We start from the raw sequence: 19,255 nt of genomic DNA on the forward strand, positions 1-19,255 counted from the left end.
ACCATGGAAATGTAATACTTCTTCCCAGTTCTTTTAAATTAGACTTTCTTCTCATAGTTCCTTAAGGTTGGTTGACCTACCTGTGGAGGCCTGAGATTGTTCTCGAAGACTTGGCTGGAGGTTTCAGTGGGAACCACAGAAAATTTCATGAGCTTTCTGGCTGCATGGTTTGGGTGTTAGGAAATTTAGTTAGGATTTTATTTCTTTCCCACTTTTAATAAGTGAAACAAATTGGTCTCTGAAGACATCCTAACATTACTTCATTGAAAATAGTCCATTTCAGGATTGTCTTTCTATAAGAAGTCTTGGATTGAGGTAGAGAGAGAAGAGGAGAGAAGAAGCTATTGGTCAGAGACAGCTCTCAATTGAATCTTTATGTGGCAGTGTTTCTGGGATTTATCTGTGAGACAGCAAGAGTACAAATATCTGAATTTTAAATTATATTATATTGAAGTTACTTGACTTTTAACGCTGAGAAATACATTGTTTGGGTTAATTTAAATACTATTTAGTTGTAAAGTTAGTGGTAAACTAAGTGCCAGCCATAGTAGGAAGAAATAATTATTAGGGAAATACATTGCTTTCAATAGTGTTTTTTTTTTTTTCCTAGTGAGGCATAATTGTTTTAAGAAATATCATGATGACTAGGTAGGATTAGACTAAATGAAAGGGCTTGAATCTTTACGTATTATGCATTTCACAGTCAGATTAACCAATCCCTTGAAATGTTTAGTTCTTTAAGCCGTATTCGTAGTCTAATGTTGAAGTTAATCAATGGAACCCTAATTCAGGAATTAGCCAATTCGTTTCTGTTAATATCGGATCAATGTTTTTAATCCAATGCTGACTGCAGTTTTAAGCAATTGAAGTAATACTATTTTGAAATATATTTCAGATATACCAGTATATTCAGAGTCGCTTTTATCGGTCTCCAGAGGTGCTACTGGGAATGCCTTATGACCTTGCCATTGATATGTGGTCCCTCGGGTGTATTTTGGTTGAAATGCACACTGGAGAACCTCTGTTCAGTGGTGCCAATGAGGTAAATGATGTATTGCTTTACAAATTCTGTTTTCATAATTTCTTTTTGTCTTTCATCTATGACAGTGTAATTTAAAAGTTGTTTTTAGGCTAAGATGTCTACTTAATCATTCAAATGTGAGGTCAGTTTGAATATACCTATTTTTCATATTTGTCAGTTGTCATATAAGTTTAGAATTATGAGATAGGAGTAGGATATTTTAATCTACTCATGAAGGAGAACAGTTAGAAAGTGTTAAGTATTTTGGCATACATTTTACAGGTTTTAAATACAATAACAGAAAGCTTAAAGATGATAAGGAATGAAGGCCATCCTGAAGAGTGATAAAAACATCACTCTAAATTTTGAGATTATGATTTGGAGTTGAAGAGTAATGATCAGTAGGATTAATGGATACTCAGTCTGAATAATGTAGAGTAAACGGGATTATAGACTTGTAGGGCTACAGAGACTGTGTGCAATTCTGTAGTCTACAGGTTTTCAGTCTGTGTTCTGGAAGATTTTTCAAGGTCAGAGGCAGCGAATGGGAGGGCAGGGACAGGCCTTACTTCCCTGCAGTCAGAGAAATTAGACTTTCATTGTTTTAAAAACTGTTCACCTGTGGGGTTTTGTTTGTTTTTTAAAAGAAAAACTGACAATTTGCACGTCTTGATCAGTCTATTTATAAATGAGAAGAGAAAGGCCAAAGGCATTAATGACTTGTACCGGATTACGCAGCTGTTAATAGGTGGTGTCAGAAACTTGTTTCTTCCATCCTTCCTTTTAATTCTTCTTCTTCTTTTTTTTTTTTCCAAAGATGGAGTCTTGCTCTGTCGCTCAGGCTGGAGTATAGTGGGGCAATCTTGGCTCCCGAGTAGCTGGAATTACAGGCAAGCGCCACTACGCCTGGCTAATTTTTGGATTTTTACTAGAGTTGATGTTTCACCATGTTGGCCAGGCTGCTCTCGAACTCCTGACCTCAAGTGGTCTGCCCGTCTCAGCCTCCCAAAGTGCTGAGATTACAGGCGTGAGCCACTGTGCCCAGCCCCTTTTAATTCATTTCAACTTGAACTGGTGAGCTACTCTTTTATAGTAACTGCCATAGTTTGTTTTTGTTTTAGTATAAATCTTACTGTGTAAATTAGTATCTGTCTTGGACTTAAACAATATTAAAAAAACTTTGCCATGTTACTCATTGTAAAGGCCGAGGTCCTTTGAGTAGCCCACAGATTCCTACTTCCTCTGATGCCAGTTCTCTCACCGCCACCTGGTCTCTCCTTCTCCCCTCACTCTGTGGTCCACACAGAGCTTTCTCTGTGGTCCCTTGAAAACGCCAGCTACAGGCCCATAGCCCTTTGTATTTCTTCCTTCCTGTGCCTAAAATGCTCTTTTCTGAGATAGTCCTTTGCTGATGTTAGTGTTTGCTCTGATGTCACATTCTCGGTGAAACCATATACCCCACTTACGGTTGCAGTACCCCTTCTCCTCATCCCATAGTTCTTAGCCAGCATCTGACATCATGTATTTAATTATTTATTGATAATGCCGGGCGCAGTGGCTCACACCTGTAATCGCAGCACTTTGGGAGGCTGAAGCAGGCAGATCACTTGAGGTCAGGAGTTCGAGACTGGCCCTGCCAATATGGTGAAACCCCGTCTCTACTAAAAATAGAAAAATTAGCCTAGTGTGGTGTTGCGTGCCTGTAATCCCAGTTACTTGGGAGGCTGAGGCAGGAGAATGGCTTGAACCCAGGAGGCGGAGCTTGCAGTGAGCCGAGATCGCGCCACTGCCCTCTAGCTTGGGAGACAGAACAAGACTCTATTAAAAAAAAAAAAAAATGTGTGTGTGTGTGTGTGTGTGTATATATGTATTTGCTGTCTTCCCACTATAACATAAACTTCTTTTTGGCAGGAATTTTTATGTTTTGTTTATTATTTTCTACCACTGAATATGGTTCCTAGCATATAATAGGCACACTCATTTAAAGTACTTAAAAAAGTACTTTATTAGGTCCATACTTTATTAAGCCTCTGAGATTTTGTGTGTGTGTGTGTGTGTGTGTGTGTGTGTGTGTGTGTGTGTGTGTGGTTATTTAACATGCTCTGAAAACTGGGTCGGGTGCCGTACCTCATGCCTGTAATCCCAGCACTTTGGGAGGTCAAGGTGGGAGGATTGCTTTATCCCAGGAGTTTGAGACTAGCATAGGCAACATGGTAAAACCCCATCTCCACAAAATTTTTAAAAATTAGCTGGGCATCGGGCCGGGCACGGTGGCTCACGCCTGTAATCCCAGCACTTTGGGAGGCCAAGGTGGGCAGATCATTTGAGGTCAAGAGTTTAAGACCAGTCTGACCAACATGGTGAAACCCTGTCTCTACTAAAAAATATGCCCGTAGTCCCAGTTACTCGGGAGGCTGAGGCAGGAGAATTGCCTGAACCTGGGAGGTGGAGGTTGCAGTGAGCCGAGATTGTGCCACCGCACTTCAGCTTGGGTGACAGAGCGAGACTCCATCTAAAAAACAAATAGCCGGGCATGGTGGTACATGCCTGTAGTCCCAGCTACTCAGGAAGCTGAGGTGAGAGGATCACTTGAGCCTGGGAGGAGGTCAAGGCTGCAGTGAGCTCTTGAGTGCACCACTGCACTCCAGCCTGGGTGACAGAGACCCTGTCTCAAAAATAAGTAAATAAAAAAATTTTTTTAAATAAAATTCTCCCAAAACAGAAACTTTAAAACTTCCTCTCATCTTTCCTTACTGTTCAACATTGTATCCATGGCTACCTGACATAATATGTTTGTTAATTGACTGTCTTCCCTTCTGTGGGGTATTTGACTTAAGGAAGGAAGGGCCTTTCTTGTGTTTGTTCATTACTGTATGCTGGATGTCTAGAGGAGTGCCAGACACACAGGAGGTGTGCAATTTATTTATGAATGAATGACTTGATGAGCAGGAGTAGATGTACAGTAGAAATTACAGGTTTTGTTGTTTTTATTTTTAATACAGGTAGATCAGATGAATAAAATAGTGGAAGTTCTGGGTATTCCACCTGCTCATATTCTTGACCAAGCACCAAAAGCAAGAAAGTTCTTTGAGAAGTTGCCAGATGGCACTTGGAACTTGAAGAAGACCAAAGATGGAAAACGGGTAAAATAAGGATATATCTGTTTTGAGCCTTTATTAAATTTCTTTATCATACCTGTCTTTTTATAGCTCGTTTTGCATTTACTTGAAATCAGTGTGTTTCAGTTAACGATTTTATTGATACCTTACATAGATATTTTGTTCAGAAGTTGAGTATAGTTTGACCTGAACTATCAGGTATGGACCAGTGTTTGATTAATGGTCAGAGTTATCTTTAAAACTTCATATTAAAAACTGTATGCCTGCCATTTTGAGGCAGCTGATCACATCACCATACTTGGTTTCAACAGTAGAATTAATAAATTTGACCTTTGTTTCTCACAGCTTGGGCATGTAATGAGGTCACAGTTAATACTGCAGCTGTGAACAGAAGTCACAATTGGAGTAAATGATTTTTTTTTTAAGTTCAGTTGGTAAATTATGTCAGAAGATGATTTTTGGCTTAAGTAGTATGTGATTTTTTTCCAAGGATATTAACTGACTAGATGGTCCTTTGATAGACTTCAGATTCCTAGCTCATTGACTTGGATAGCAAAAATTTCACATCTCCAAAATCTTTTAAAGTGAGGTTTTTAAAACATTTGGTTTGTTTTAGTAATTTTCTTTTATCTGAGGACTTTTTAAAAGATACCTAAACTATGTCAGTTTAATAGAGTAAATGATGCCAATTTTGCATCTTGATTTTTTACTTTTGTTTTATAGATCTGTAAATAATCATGTTTTGTAATTTACTTTGGTCCTAGTATTGAATGAATGTAATGTATAAATATGTGATTGAATATGACCCCCCCACACACATGTACATACAGAAGTCACCTTGAGATCATAGTTTTGCATTTTATAACATTTAAGAGTTTATTTTTGTTTCAGTTATTATTTTGCCTTGTGTTTTAGCGACGCTGCCACCAGGTGTCATTTTCAGTGAACTGAAGATGGTTGATTGCCTTAATTCACCTCCACACAGCTATGGAGTCATAACTTTTAATATCAGATGATTTTCTTTAGAATATTTAAAAGCACATACGTAGTTTTATCTTTCAAAACTGATTTGTAAGTTATTGTGTTCTGCCATATTCACTAAAGCTATAGGCAGTGCAGTTTCCAACTGCTAAATTATGCCTATTCCCCATAAGGAAAGGATGGAAAATGCCATCGAGACCTCCTGGGCCCTTGTTTTTTCTTTACCCACATAGCTCATTAATCATGGCCCCTTTTCCATGTAACCAAAACTTAGTCTGGGAATCCTTACTAGCTTCACCAGCATTTAAAGGAGTTCCTACCAGTTTGAATTAGCATGGAGAGGAAATTAAATCTTTTTTATGTTGTCTCTCTCTGTGATACAGGCTGCTGCTTTCTCCATTTCAGATTGATTTATTTATATTTTGCTTCTGCTATTTTTTTTCCTCAATAAAACATCGCATTCCATCTCCTAAATCTCTGCCTTACAAAAACCACAGTGACCTATCATTTCTTTCAAATTGATCTATAGGTATTACTATTTTTAGTTATTTGGGGTGGGGGCATTTCAGAAATGAGTAGATTGTCTTTTTCCTTTTAAAATTGGAAGTGGATATCTTAACATACATTTAATACATGTGAATTAACTAGGTTTTTATGAGATTTTAGTCGCACTTAGCAATTGACTTAAGCAACTTAATTTTTAAAAATATGAAATAATTATTTTGCTTTTAAGAGATAAATTTTGTAACAAAAAGTCAAATTCAGAATCAAATAATTACATTACAAATGGTACACTAAGAATTTTGACTAGAGATACAAATAGATGTGCATATACTTTCATTGGCTATCTCTTTGTGGTTTGTTTACTGATTTTATTTTTACTTTTAATTTTTCATTTTACATTTCAAAAGCCCCGTATTAGGGTTTTCCAATAATGAAATAAATACTATATATTTTTTTCCTGGTGGAGGTGCAGAATGAAGAAGACAATAAATGATGCTTTTTTTGAAGTACAGTTTATATAAGATACATATTTTAAGTGTTGAGTTTGTTTTCACCTTTGTGTACAGCAGTGTCCCCCATCTAAACCAATATGAAAGATTTCTATCATTCCAAATCCTCTTGTGACCTTTTCTGTTATCCCACTACTTTCTGATTTCTATCATCAAAGACTAGCTTTGCTTTTTCATTGGCAAACTTAGTATAAATGGAGCCTTATAGTATTTATTGTTTAGTTTTGGGTTTTCTTCACTCAGCAAATGTATTGTTTTTGGAAAATCATCAATATTGTATGTCTCAGGAATTAATTTTTTTTTATTGCTTCAACATATTTCTTTGAGTGAACATGCCATAATTTATATTCACCTGTCAGTGGTCATTTGGTTTGTTCCCAGTTTGGGACTATTATGAATAAGGCTGCAGGGAACATTCTTTTATACATATATTTTCATCTCTCTGACAGCACAGTCTAAGAGTAGAATTGCCAGGTCATGGGGTATGTGTTTACCTTCACAAGAAAACACCAGTTCTCCAAAGTTGTTGTATTTTATATTCCCATGATGCATGAGGGTTCCAGTTGCATGACATCCTCACCATTTTATATGGTTTGTCTGTTGGGTTTTAGCCATTCTGTAGTGGATATGTAGTGGTTTGCATTTGCATTTCTTCATGGCTAATACCACCTTTTCATATGTTTATTAGCCTTTCATATATATATTCTTTGTCACAGGTCTTTCCCATCTTTTGCTTGTGTTACTGAGTTGTTTAATAATTGAGTAGTCCTTTGTCATTAAGTTTTTTGTCACATGTATGTCAGTGTATTTCCCTAGACTGTGGCTTTGCCTTTTCCTTTCTTAATATGGTATCTTTTGATGAATAGGGAGTTTTAATATTGATGAAGTTGTATTTGTCAACTTTTTTTGTTTGGTATTTTTTTTATCCTGAAAAATCTTTGCCATCTCCAAGTTTGTGAAGATATTCTTCTGTTTTTTCTTCTAAAAGTTTTTTATTTTTATTTTTTAGTCTGCTTTTACAGTTAGGATTCTGTGGTCCATCTTGAATTAATTTTTGAGTGTGGAACAGGGTGAAGGGGTTGAAGTTCATTTTCTTCCATATGCTTACCTAGTAGTTACAGCAGCATTTGCTGAAAGCAATTGCTTTACCCTGTTGATATGTTTTCTATTCTAGGTCCTTTCTTTTCACATATGGATTTTAGAATCAGCTTGTAAATTTCTACCAAAAAAATGGTGCTAGCATTTTGATTTGGGTTGCAGTTGGGATTGCATTCAGGAAAATGGACATCTTAACAATATTAAGTCTTCCACTCTATAAAGATGGGTTATCTCTCCATTTATTTAGGGCTTAAAATCTCTCAGCAGTGTTTTATAGTTTTTAATGCAGAAGTCTTACATATTTTGTTCACTTTATTCCTTAGTTTTTAATTTTTTAGATGCTATTTTAAATGGCATTTAAAATGTATAATTTCATAATTTTTCATTTTTGGTATACAGAAATACAACTGATTTTTGTATATTGATTTTGTATCCTAAGACCTTGCTAAATTCACCTATTCTAGTACAGTTGACCCTTGAACAATACAGGTTTGAACCGCACAGGTCCACTTGTATGCACATTTTTTTCTGACAAATAGAGTCAGCCCTCTGTATCTGAAGGTTCCACATCTGCAGTCAAATGTGGATCAAAAATACAGTATTCCCTGGATGTGAAACCTGTGTATGAGGGCCAACTTTTCACATATGTGGGTTCCGCATGGCCTCCTTGTGGAGCTTGAGTATGTGTGGATTTCAGTATGTTTTGGGGGGGTCCTGGAACCAACCCCCTGCGTATACTGAGGGATGACTGTATTTTTGTTGTTGAAATTTGATAGGGCTTTCTACTTAAACAGTCTTAATGCTCCATGAATGAAGACAGTTTTGTTTTTTCAATTGTATGTCTTTTTTGCTTTTTTAATATCATGAGTGAGTTTTGAATATTGTCATGTTTTTTCTGCACGTATAGAGATCATCATATGATTTTTCTCCTGTTTTGTGGTAAAATGCATTAATTTTTTGAATGTTAAGCCCCACCCTGTGATAACCTACACTTGGCCTTGATATACTATTCCCTTATATATATATTGCTCAGTTCAATTTGCTAATCTCTTGGTAAGAAATTTTGTTTCTATGTCATTAATGGATATTTGCATAACATTTTATTAATAAAACCATCATTGGGGTTTGATTTTAGGATTGTGCTGGACTTGTGAAACTATTAGGAAATATTTTTTCTTGATTTTCTGAAAAAATTTGTATATGATTGGTTGGCATTATTTCTTTTGTAATGTTTAGTAGAGGTCATTGATGAAACCTTCAGAACCTGGGACATTTTTTGTTAGAAGGTTATTTAATTATAATTTATGTTTTTTGATGAAAATATGGTTATCCAAATTTTTTTAAGTTAGTTTTGGTAAGTTGTATCTTTCAAGAAACTTTTCTTTCTCATCTAAATTGTTGAATTTGTTGGCATAAAATTATCAATAATATTTTACTATAATTTTTTTTTAAATATCTAGAGAATCTGTAGTGATAGTCTCTCTTTTATTCCTGATATTGGCCATTTGTACTTTCTGTTTTTTCCCCAAGTAGTCTTGCCTCAGGGTTGATCAAGTTTATTAATCTTTCCAGACAACCAGCTTTTGACTTTGTTGATTTCTTTTTTTTTCTTTTCTTTTTCTATTCTTGATCTAGTTTCTATTCTGTTTTTTGCTGTTCATTATGTCCATTTACTTGGGTTGAATTTACTTCTTTTCCAGCTTCTTAAAGGTGGAAACTAGATCATTAATTTTTAAGCCTCTTTGCTACTATAGAATTTAATGGTATAAATTTCCCTCCAAGCACTGCTTTAGCTGCATTCTGCAGCTTTTTATATGTTTTTGTTGTTGTTGGTTTTTCTTTTCTTTTCTTTTTTTTTTTTTTTTTTTTTTTTTTTTTTTTAAGACGGAGTCTTGCTCTGTTGCCAGGCTGGAGTGCAGTGGTGTGATCTCGGCTCACTGCAACTTCCGCCTCCCAGGTTCAAGCAACTCTCCTGCCTCAACCTCCCAAGTAGCTGGGACCACAGGCACCCACCACCACGCCCAGCTAATTTTTGTATTTTTAGTAGAGACGGGGTTTCACCATATGACCAGGATGGTCTCGATCTCTTAACCTCGTGACCCACCTGCCTTGTCCTCCCAAAGTGCTGGGGTTACAGGCACGAGCCACCACACCCGGCCACTTTTTATATGTTTTAACAGTCATTCTGAAATGTTTCTAACTTGTGATTTCTTCTTTAACCTGTCATTAGAATTTTGTTACATAATTTCAAAATATTTGAGGATTTTCTAGATGTCTTATTGAGTTCTAGTTTAGTAGCAGTTTGGTCACAGAACGTGATTTTAGTCCTTTAAAATCGAGACTTGTTTTATGGCCTAGCATCTAATGTGTCTTTGTGAATGTTTTATGTGTGCTTGATAAGAATTGTATTTTGTGTGTGTTTGGCGTAGTGGTCTCCAACTATCAATGTAGATCAAATTGTTTGATATTTTTCTTCATATCTTTTATATCTTTGTGTGTATTTGTGTATATTCTGTCAGTAATTGAGAGAAGAGTCTTCATTGATAAGTTTGGATTTGTCTTAGACTCCCTTTGTAACATTGCTTTATGGTTTTTGAAGCTTTGTTAATAGGTATATGCATGTTTGATATTGTTATGACTTACTGATAAATTGACCCTTTTATCATCCTGAAATGTCCCTCTTTGTCTCTAGTCATGTTTGTCTTTAAGTCTGCTTTGTCCGATATCACTATAGTCTTACCAGTGTTCTTATTCTTGATATTTTCATGGTGTGTGTGTGTAGATATGAAAGATATGAAGAAAAATATGCAACATGTGTAGACACACACACACACTTTTACCCTTTTACTGTAAACCTGTGCCTACCTTTATATTTAAAGAATTATTTTTGTGTTGTGTGCAACATATGGTCAAGTCGTTTTTTTAATCTAGTCTGATAGTGGTTAACCCATTATTCAGAGTTTTGGGTTTAAGACTGTTGTCTTATTTGTGTTCTGTTTGTCTTTCCTGTTCTTTGTTTCCTATTCCTTCTTTCCTGCCTTTTGCGGGGAGGTTTGTTGAATACTTTTTGGCATTTTATTTTATCTCCTGTATTGATTTTTTTACTTATTCCTCTATGTGTCATGTTTAGTGTTCCTTTTATAATATGCACGTTTAACATTAGTTTACCTTCAAATAATAATATATTGCTTGTTAAACAGTGTGATAACCATGTGATTCTATCTACCTCTTGTTCACTTGTTGTATTACTTTTGCATGTTATAAACCTCACAACACATTGTTGGCTGTTTAAATAAAAAATAGATTTAACACACAAAAGAAATTTAAAAAGACATAAAATAAGGATAATAGATCTTTTATATTTATCCTTATATTTGCTCTTTTCTGGTGTTATTCATTCCTTTTTGCAATTCCTAGCTTCCATCTGGTATTATTTCTTCAGCCTCAAGACCTTCCTTTAACTTTTATTTTGTAATGAATAAGTTATCCCGATGAATTCTCTCAGCAGGTGTTGATCTGAAAATACTTGTTTACCTTTATTTTTTGGAAGATATTTTCAGTGAATATAGAATTATAGATTAACTTCTTTCAGCGAAAGAAAAAGATGTTACAATATTGCTTAAAGATGTATTGACTTTTTTTCTGGATTACACTGTTTCTGTAGAGAAGTCAGTGGTTATTCTTAGCATTGTTCCCCTGCATATAATATTTTCCCCCTCTTCCCTCTGGCTGATTTTAATGTTTTCTCTTTGTTTGATTTCCGCAGTTTGACTATTTACCTAGGTATGATTTTCTTTGTATTTTTTCTCCTGGGAGTTCACTGAGTTTCTTGGATCTGTGGGTTGATCTCTATCATCAGTTTTTGAAAATCCTCAGATACAGTCTTGCCAAATATTTGTTCTGCTTTCATCTTTCTTCTAGTTCTCCAGTGATGTGTATGTTACAGTGCTGAATATTATCCCAGAGGTCTCTGTCTGGTTTATTCATTCTGTTTGTGTTTTTAATTTGGATAATTTCTTTTCCTATCTTCTCATTCACTGATTTCTTTTTTTTCCTTGTGCTGAGTCCAGTCTGCTGTTGAATCCATTAAGTGGATTCATGTGATGTTATTGTTATTTTTGAGACAGGTTCTCACTCTGTCACCCAGGCTAGAGTGCAGTGGTGTGATCATGGCTGATTACAGCCTTGACTTCCTTGGCTCAAGCAGTTCTTCTACCTCAGCCTCCCAAGAAGCTCGGACTGCAGGAGTGGTGCAACCACCATACCCAGCTATTAAAATTTTTTGTAGGAATGGGGTCTGGCTATGTTGCCTTGGCTGGTCTTGAACTCCTGGACTCAAGCAGTCTTCCCACCTCAACCTGAGTGTAGAGACATGAGCCCAGCCTATATTTTTTAGTTCTAGCATTTCTATTTTGTTTTAAATATAGTTTTTCTCTTCTGAAATTCTATATCTATTCATATGTTGTCCACTTTTGAACTAAATTGTTTATTTATCATAATTTATCAGAAGTAATTTATCATAATTATTTTAAAGTTCCAGTCTGCTATTTTCAACATCTGCACCATTTATTTATGTGTATCTTCTATTGGGTTTTTTTCTTTTCATGTGATTGTGGACGTCATTTTTAAAAAATGTTTGTAATTTTTAAATGTGTGACAAATTTTCTTTGCTTAAGAACAGTTAAAGATGGAAGTGAGTCATATTTTCCCTCAGAAAGAGGCCTCTTAACTCTGTCAGGCCCCTCATGTGGGGCTGAGTTGATCTCTTTTGTAGCTTAGCTGACTCTGGGCTTTGCTTGTTTGACTTAGATTCTACTCCCCACTGTTTTCATATGTTTTGAGCTGGGATCAGGACATTCCCTTCAGCAGTGTTTGTGTCTTTAGAACCAGGGAAAATCTAGTGGTCTCTATACATTACTGCCCAGTCAGCAGCCCCACTCCTAACTCTCTGTGCCTGGGAGATCGCCTTCCTCCTGCTGTACTGCCCCATCCTTCTGTCTGTCCACTCCTGGCCATCAGAAGTTGGTTCAGACTTGGGCTGGAGTCTTCTCGCTCATCTGTGGCATACTTGCGCCTTCTCCCACTGCAGGTCTCTTCCAGGAGAGGCTTTTCATTTTGTAGAATTCAGGAGATTTTTGTTCCAACTTTGGATCCTCATACAGCTCTCTGATGGGTCTTTAAAAGGCAGTGATTTTATGACTTATTAGAGGAGGAACAATCATCTCACACATTTCTGCATTGTAACAGAAGTCAAAGTCTGGTGATGCTATTCTTAATAAATTCAATATTTATAGAGGTTTTAAGGGTTATAGTATTATCTGTCAAAAATGAGTTTTCAGGAAATCTCAACACACGTTAGTTTATTATTACATAGATTTTCTAAAGGGAAGCATACATAATTTTCTCCTACCATGAGCAGGTAGGGTTAGGCCAGTGCCTTTTTATGTAGAACATCCTTGGTGTCATTGCCATAGCTTTCTTGGGCTGCTGTTGCTGAAGGAAGTGTAACAGGTGCTGCGGGTGCACAGTTAGGTAGGAAAGAGGCTCCCAGCCAGGGTGAGCAGGGGCATGCGTGCTCTCTGTAAAAGACGAGAGAAAATGCTTTTAGCCTTGTGGACCTCTGCTGCATATTTTTTGTTTTTGGTTGCTTGTTTTTACAACCTTTGAAAACAGAAAAACCGTTTGTAGCTGGAGCTGTAGAAAACCAGGCTCTGCATCAGGCCATAGTTTACTGACCCCTGGGCTAAATGATCTTTGTAGCCATTTTTGGTCTCAGAATTAATGTTGAGCTGTAACCACCATGCATTTGGGATAGTAATGTGTGAAAAGGCAGAGGATTTAACTATGAAGTGTCCTTTTTAATAAAGGCCTCAACATATATATTTAAACATATTTGAAATTAAATTATGTGAGTGTTTACGTATTCCACCAAATTTAGAGAAAGCCTTTCATCTTCTCTCTCACAGGAGTACAAACCACCAGGAACCCGTAAACTTCATAACATTCTTGGAGTGGAAACAGGAGGACCTGGTGGGCGACGTGCTGGGGAGTCAGGTCATACGGTCGCTGACTACTTGAAGTTCAAAGACCTCATTTTAAGGATGCTTGATTATGACCCCAAAACTCGAATTCAACCTTATTATGCTCTGCAGCACAGTTTCTTCAAGAAAACAGCTGATGAAGGTACAAATACAAGTAATAGTGTATCTACAAGCCCCGCCATGGAGCAGTCTCAGTCTTCGGGCACCACCTCCAGTACATCGTCAAGCTCAGGTCTGTGCTGCTGCGGTTAGATTAGGCTTGGGAATGTTTTGTGTTTTCTTTATGAAAAAGTGGGATTATTTTAAAGTGTTGATTAAATTTGTTAACAGAGTGGGGAGCAGTTACTTTACTTAAATCTGTTCTTTGTAGTTAGTAGTAAATTCATCTCCCCCAAAGCTCCAATATTTAGTTACACATGTAATAAAATCTGCTTGGCAGTTGGAAATCTATTTACTAACCAGCATTTTAAATTACTTCTTAAATGGAATTTTTGTCCACATTGCTTGAGTTTTCCCCTGCCTTAACCAGACTTCATTGTATTTTAGTTCAGTGGTGGACGAGAGAGAACCTGGTTTTAGTCAGAGAATATGAAGACTTTGTGATATACTTTCAAGTTAATATTAGAGATTTTGTATGTGTGTGTGTGAGTACTTTCAGTTTTAATGGTATAGCTTCAGAGTATAAATTTGAACAAAATGAATTTTAAACTCACAGTTGTATTGTTTTGTGTTGTGATATTTCAGGTGGCTCATCGGGGACAAGCAACAGTGGGAGAGCCCGGTCGGATCCGACGCACCAGCATCGGCACAGTGGCGGGCACTTCACGGCTGCCGTGCAGGCCATGGACTGCGAGACACACAGTCCCCAGGTGAGCTCGCACGTGGTTCATTTGCTTGTGTCACCTGCCATGCTCAGGTGGAGCAGCACTGGATGCCAGGTGCCTTTAGAATGACCGTATCATTTACCCTAGAGGTTCATGACGTTCTCCTGTCTAAGGAAATGTAAGTATTTATCATAGAGAAGCACATTCTTGCAGTTTTCCTCCTCCTCGTCTAGAAGTGGCTAACACTTACTGGGGGCATAACAGTTGTTGTTTTGAACAGTTTTTTTCCTGTGTTTATCTCATTTACCAAAGCAGCGTTTTGAGCCTCATGCTTTTTTGATTCCCATTTTACAGTGGAAACTGAGACTTCACGGGCTAAGTAAATTTCCCTGGGTCATGATCTTAATGACTCGACTCTGCTTCCTCCCATGATTTTTTAGCATTTATAGTCCTGGATTCTGAATCAATTTCTGATTTGATTTTAGCCTTTTTGTTGTTGTTGTTTTGTTTGTTTTCTGTTTTTAAACCTGTTGAAGAGGATCTAATTAAGTACTTTTTCAAAATTGGAGTGAAGCAGATGGTGATGGTAAAAATATTTAAATAATCTAATAAAGTTGTAAGTTGGTTCATACCGAGTTTTGCGTGATGGTGTTTGAAGGTGAGAGGGCAGTGTAGTATTTGATGGATGAGTAAACTGCTGTTGATTAAGAGTGCTCTCCATTCTTGTGACTAGGGCAGCTGAATGGTGCTGGAGAAAATCCCACATGCAGCTGTTTGTCAGCACTGTTAATACTCACCAACCTCTACTGGGCAGTCTTACATGTTTTCAAAGTTGTCCCATCCTCTCCTATTCTCTTTAATAATAGTTTCAAACTTTTCTACTCTCAGAAACCTTTGCCCTCCCCTTCTCTGTTCTTACCCACTCTTTGCTTTGTAAGGAAAAGAGTCTTCAGACAGGAACTCTCTCCGCTTTGTAACATTGAATACATGATCCTGCCTATGTGTGCACTGTCCACTTCTCCTCTACCCCTTTTTTGTTAGAAGCAGTGTGTTTCTTTTTGCCTAAGGCCAAGCCCACTCATTGTCCTGATCCCCTCTCTCCTGCCATCATGGGGGCTTTGCCCTTTGGTCTCCCTCAGCTCCGGTGTCTTCACTCTCTACTCTTTTGGCTTTTTCTGTTGATCAGCATTTCCTCATCCTCAGGCCTCTCCCATCTTAAGCAGCACCTTTGCATGTCCCCCTTTCTTTCCCTATACTTCTGCTACCTGTGGTCTTTGTCTCTTTACCCTGAAGACCTCTTTGCCTGTTCCACTTAGGTCGTGCCCTCCAACTCTCCTGCCGGTGTCAGCGGTGACCTTTATTCATGGGTCCAGTGGACACCCTAATGCTATCTTTCTGCATTCTACAACTTCATTTGGCAGTGTTGACTTTTCCCCACTCTTTGAAACACTCACTGCTGGTTTCCTTGGCAGGATGTTCTTCTTTCCCTCCCCCTACCCCTTTTCTTTGCCCTTTCCTTCACTGTCTGTTTCGTTTTTTTTCTTCTACCCAGCACTGAAACCTGGGTGTTCCTCCAGGCATGACCCGTGTCCCTTCCCTACTCCGCTTAATGTTTCCTGGATGATTTCAGCCACACCTGCCAGGGCCTGCAGTCACCATCCTCATGCTAGTTGCTCCTAAGTCTTGACTTCTGACTTAGACTTCACTTCTGAACCCCTAGGGCCTTTCTAATTGTTTACTATAAATGTCACCTTCAAAGTCTCAACAATATGTGCACACACAGCACATAAACTGAAGTCATCATTTTCACTTCCTTCCCAACGCTTCTACTTTTGCCATTCTTTGTAAAAATGGCCCTAAATTTACCCATTTGCTCAAGTTGTAAATTTGGAGGCACTCCTCTCTCCCTCTTTCCCCACACTGAATCAGACAGTAAATTATCTGGATTCACCACATCTTAATACGTTTTTATTCTCCACCTTTCACTTTACCTCATTGTTATGACTTGTCTTACTAGAATGGAGTGTCTAATTCCATTCACCTGTCAGCACCATTCTCTTCCCTGCACCCAAGTAAGCTTTCACTAAAGTGGTCTCTTCTTGCTATTTTCCCTACCTTTTTTCCCCCCGCTGAGACGGAGTCTTGCTCTATCGCCCAGGCTGGAGTGGAATGGAACGATCTCTGCTCATTGCAAATTCCGCCTCCCTGGTTCAAGCGAGTCTCCTGCCTCAGCCTCCTGAGTAGCTGGGATTACAGACGCACATCACCATGCTGGCTAATTTTTGTATTTGTAGTAGAGACGGGGTTTTGCCACGTTGGCCAGGCTGGTCGTGAACTCCCAACCTCAGGTTATCTGCCCATCTCGGCCTCCCAAAGTGTGGGGATTACAGGCATGAGCCACTGCACCCGGCCTGTTTTCCTTACTTTAAACCAGTTTTGACTTGCCCTTCTACCTGAAATGAAATGTAGACTTATTATCAAGGCGTCGGTGCTTTCCAGGATCTGGTCCCCACCGAGGCCATTCTTTCTCCTCTTCACTCACCCTAGTCACACTAATTCATTTTTCACTTTGTGTAATATGCCACATTCTCTCTTACTTTTCTTACATTTCCTGTGCTCTCAGCCTGGAACACTCTTTTCTTCCTCCTTTTGTTTTGGTAACTACTATTTATGCCTCAGCTCTTAAGTATCACTACTCCCAGGGGCTCTCTCTAAATCTTCAGACCATCCGCCTGTCTTGTCTTCTTCCCTTTCTTTCTTCCAGATCTATTCCATACCGCAAATACATACAAGAGTAGCATAAGACACCACGTTCTTCCCACCTGGATTTCACAGAGGTCAAGATTTTGCTTCAAATCCTTTTTTATTACTTAATTTTTGAGTGGTTGATATAGTCACATGGTTTTAAAAATAAGTAAATATAAAAGGGAATTCAGTGAAAGGTTTTCCTTCCTTCCATGCCTTCTAGCCCCTCAATTTCTAAACCAGTGTTATTAGTTTATTAGTTTTTTGTATACTTTTTGAGATATTGTATACATATTCAAGCAAATACAAATACATATTCTTCATCCACCCTTTGTACACAAATAGTACCATACCAGGCAAACGCTTTCAGAACATCTTGGTTTTTCTAGTCTTGACATATATTTTGGAGCACTTTCTGTATATCAGTAAATAGAGAGCTTTTTCATTCTTTTATTTATTTGCACAGTATCCCGTTGTTTAGATATTCCATAAGTCTTTTCGCCATTCCCCTATTGTTTGTTTATTCATTTTTTTATTTATTTTTAGAGCTAGGGTCTTGCTCTGTAACCCAGGCTGGAGTGCACTCGTGTCATCACAGCTCGCTGCAGCCTTGAGCACCTGGGCTCAAGTGATCCTCCCACCCCAGCCTCCTGAGTAACTAGGCCTACGATTGTGTCCCAGCACACCCTGCAGTGAGGTCTCACTATGTTTCTCAGGCTGGTCTTGAACTCCTGAGCTGAACTGATCCTCCCACCTCAGCCTTCCAAAGTGCTGGGATTACCGGTGTGAGCCGTCTTGGCCACCAGTCCCCTATTTATTAATGGACATTTAGTTCATTTCCAACCTTTTTTACTATTTACAAATGGTAGTTTAATAAATAACCCTGTACGGTAGTGTCCCTTCTTATCCATGGTTCCAGTTATTCAGTCAGTCACGGTCCAAAAATATAAAGTGGAAAATTTCAGAAGCAATTCGTAAGTTTTAAATTCTGTTATGAGTAGCACGATGAAATCTCATGCTGTCCCACCCTGGGCATGACTCATCCCTTCGTCTAGCGTGTCCACACAGTAGATAAGTTACTTTGCTTTGTAGCCATCTAGATTATCAGATCAAAAAACATAGTATATAGAGGGTTTAGTCCTCTGCAGTTTCAGGCATCCAGTGGGGATCTTGGACTGTATCTCTTGCGGGTAAGGAGGCACCACTGTACATGTCTCATTCACACATAGACATTTTATCTGTGATATAAATTCCTGAAAGCAGAATGACTGTTTCAAAGGGTAATGTGATTTATAATTTTGATAACTATTGCCAGATTGCCCCCTATGTGATTTTCTAATCCAGTAACTTGATTAACTTCATATAAAAACCATATAGTATTTTCTGAGAACTCACTGCCAACTTTTCTACTGATTGTTTTCAGTAGTATCTCTTAAAAGTTTGGTTCTCAGACCACCTTTGTTGAATAAACACTTAACAATTTGTGCCAGCCATTGGATAGAGACTGAGCCTTTTGCCTTCCTAGAGCTTACAGTGACACAAGTAAATAAAATGAACATGAAGAAAAATGGCAAGTAGCATTAGCTGTTAAAAAGAAAATAAGGATAATTTGGTAGAGAAAGACTGTTTGTTGGATAGGATGTATGAATTAGAATAGGCCAAACTCTGATATAACAGACCCCCAAAATATGGTAGCTTAAAGAGTACCAAGTTTCCTTCATTTTTGTGCAACAGTCCAGAATAGGTGTTCAGGTTAGTGGCTGGGCTGTCTTCCAGGTCCTGATCTCCTACGATCTTGTGGTTCCACCCTGCCCTAGGGCCTAGTTGTCTACTGTGTCCAGCAGGCAGAAGGACTTGGGAGGTATTATCTTGTGTGCCAGGCTAGCAGTGACATACAAGCTTTCATTCACATTCCATTGACAGCTTAGACATATGGCCATCAGTAAGTACAAGGGAGGCTGGGAAGTGTTGTGTAGCCATGTGCTCAGGAACGAGAAGAATATTGTGCACAACCAGTAGCTTCTGCCACAGTTGTTGAGGCAGCATCAGCCAGAGTGGTCAGGGAAGGCTCTGGAACTGAAGCAATGAAAAAGAGACATCCAAGCAATAAGAAAATCCAAGAAATAACATTTCTAGGCAGAAGGGAGCAGCGTGTTACTAGTACACTGAGGCATTTGAGAGATTTTGACCCAAGGGAGGAATGGAAGGCAGGTCTTCTTTGTTTGGAACTCCGGTAGCCAGGGATAGGATGGGTGGAGAAAGAGGTTAGAGAAGTGGGCATTGGCCAGATGATGCAGATCGTTGTATCCATTTGGGTTTGTTTTGTTTTTCTAAGTGCAGTGAGAAGTCATTAAAGGATTTTAAATAGGGAAGTGATTGGATTTGTGTTAAGAAAAGATTGTTCCTGCTACCC

General features: G+C 38.1%; 1 protein-coding gene across 11 annotated transcripts in view; it reads left to right on the plus strand.

The window, feature by feature from the left end:
• DYRK1A (dual specificity tyrosine phosphorylation regulated kinase 1A) overlaps window positions 1-19,255 on the plus strand; it is a 149,214-nt gene that overhangs the window by 126,114 nt on the left and 3,845 nt on the right. For all 11 annotated transcript variants that reach the window (XM_009424841.5, XM_063803677.1, XM_063803675.1 and 8 more), the window contains 4 exons: window positions 896-1,042; window positions 4,024-4,164; window positions 13,199-13,505; window positions 14,018-14,142. In XM_009424841.5, the coding sequence (XP_009423116.1) occupies window positions 896-1,042; window positions 4,024-4,164; window positions 13,199-13,505; window positions 14,018-14,142 (720 nt within the window). The remainder of the gene's footprint in view (window positions 1-895; window positions 1,043-4,023; window positions 4,165-13,198; window positions 13,506-14,017; window positions 14,143-19,255) is intronic.

Source organism: Pan troglodytes, chromosome 22 (genome assembly GCF_028858775.2).
Source record: "Pan troglodytes isolate AG18354 chromosome 22, NHGRI_mPanTro3-v2.0_pri, whole genome shotgun sequence".
NCBI lineage: Eukaryota > Metazoa > Chordata > Mammalia > Primates > Hominidae > Pan > Pan troglodytes.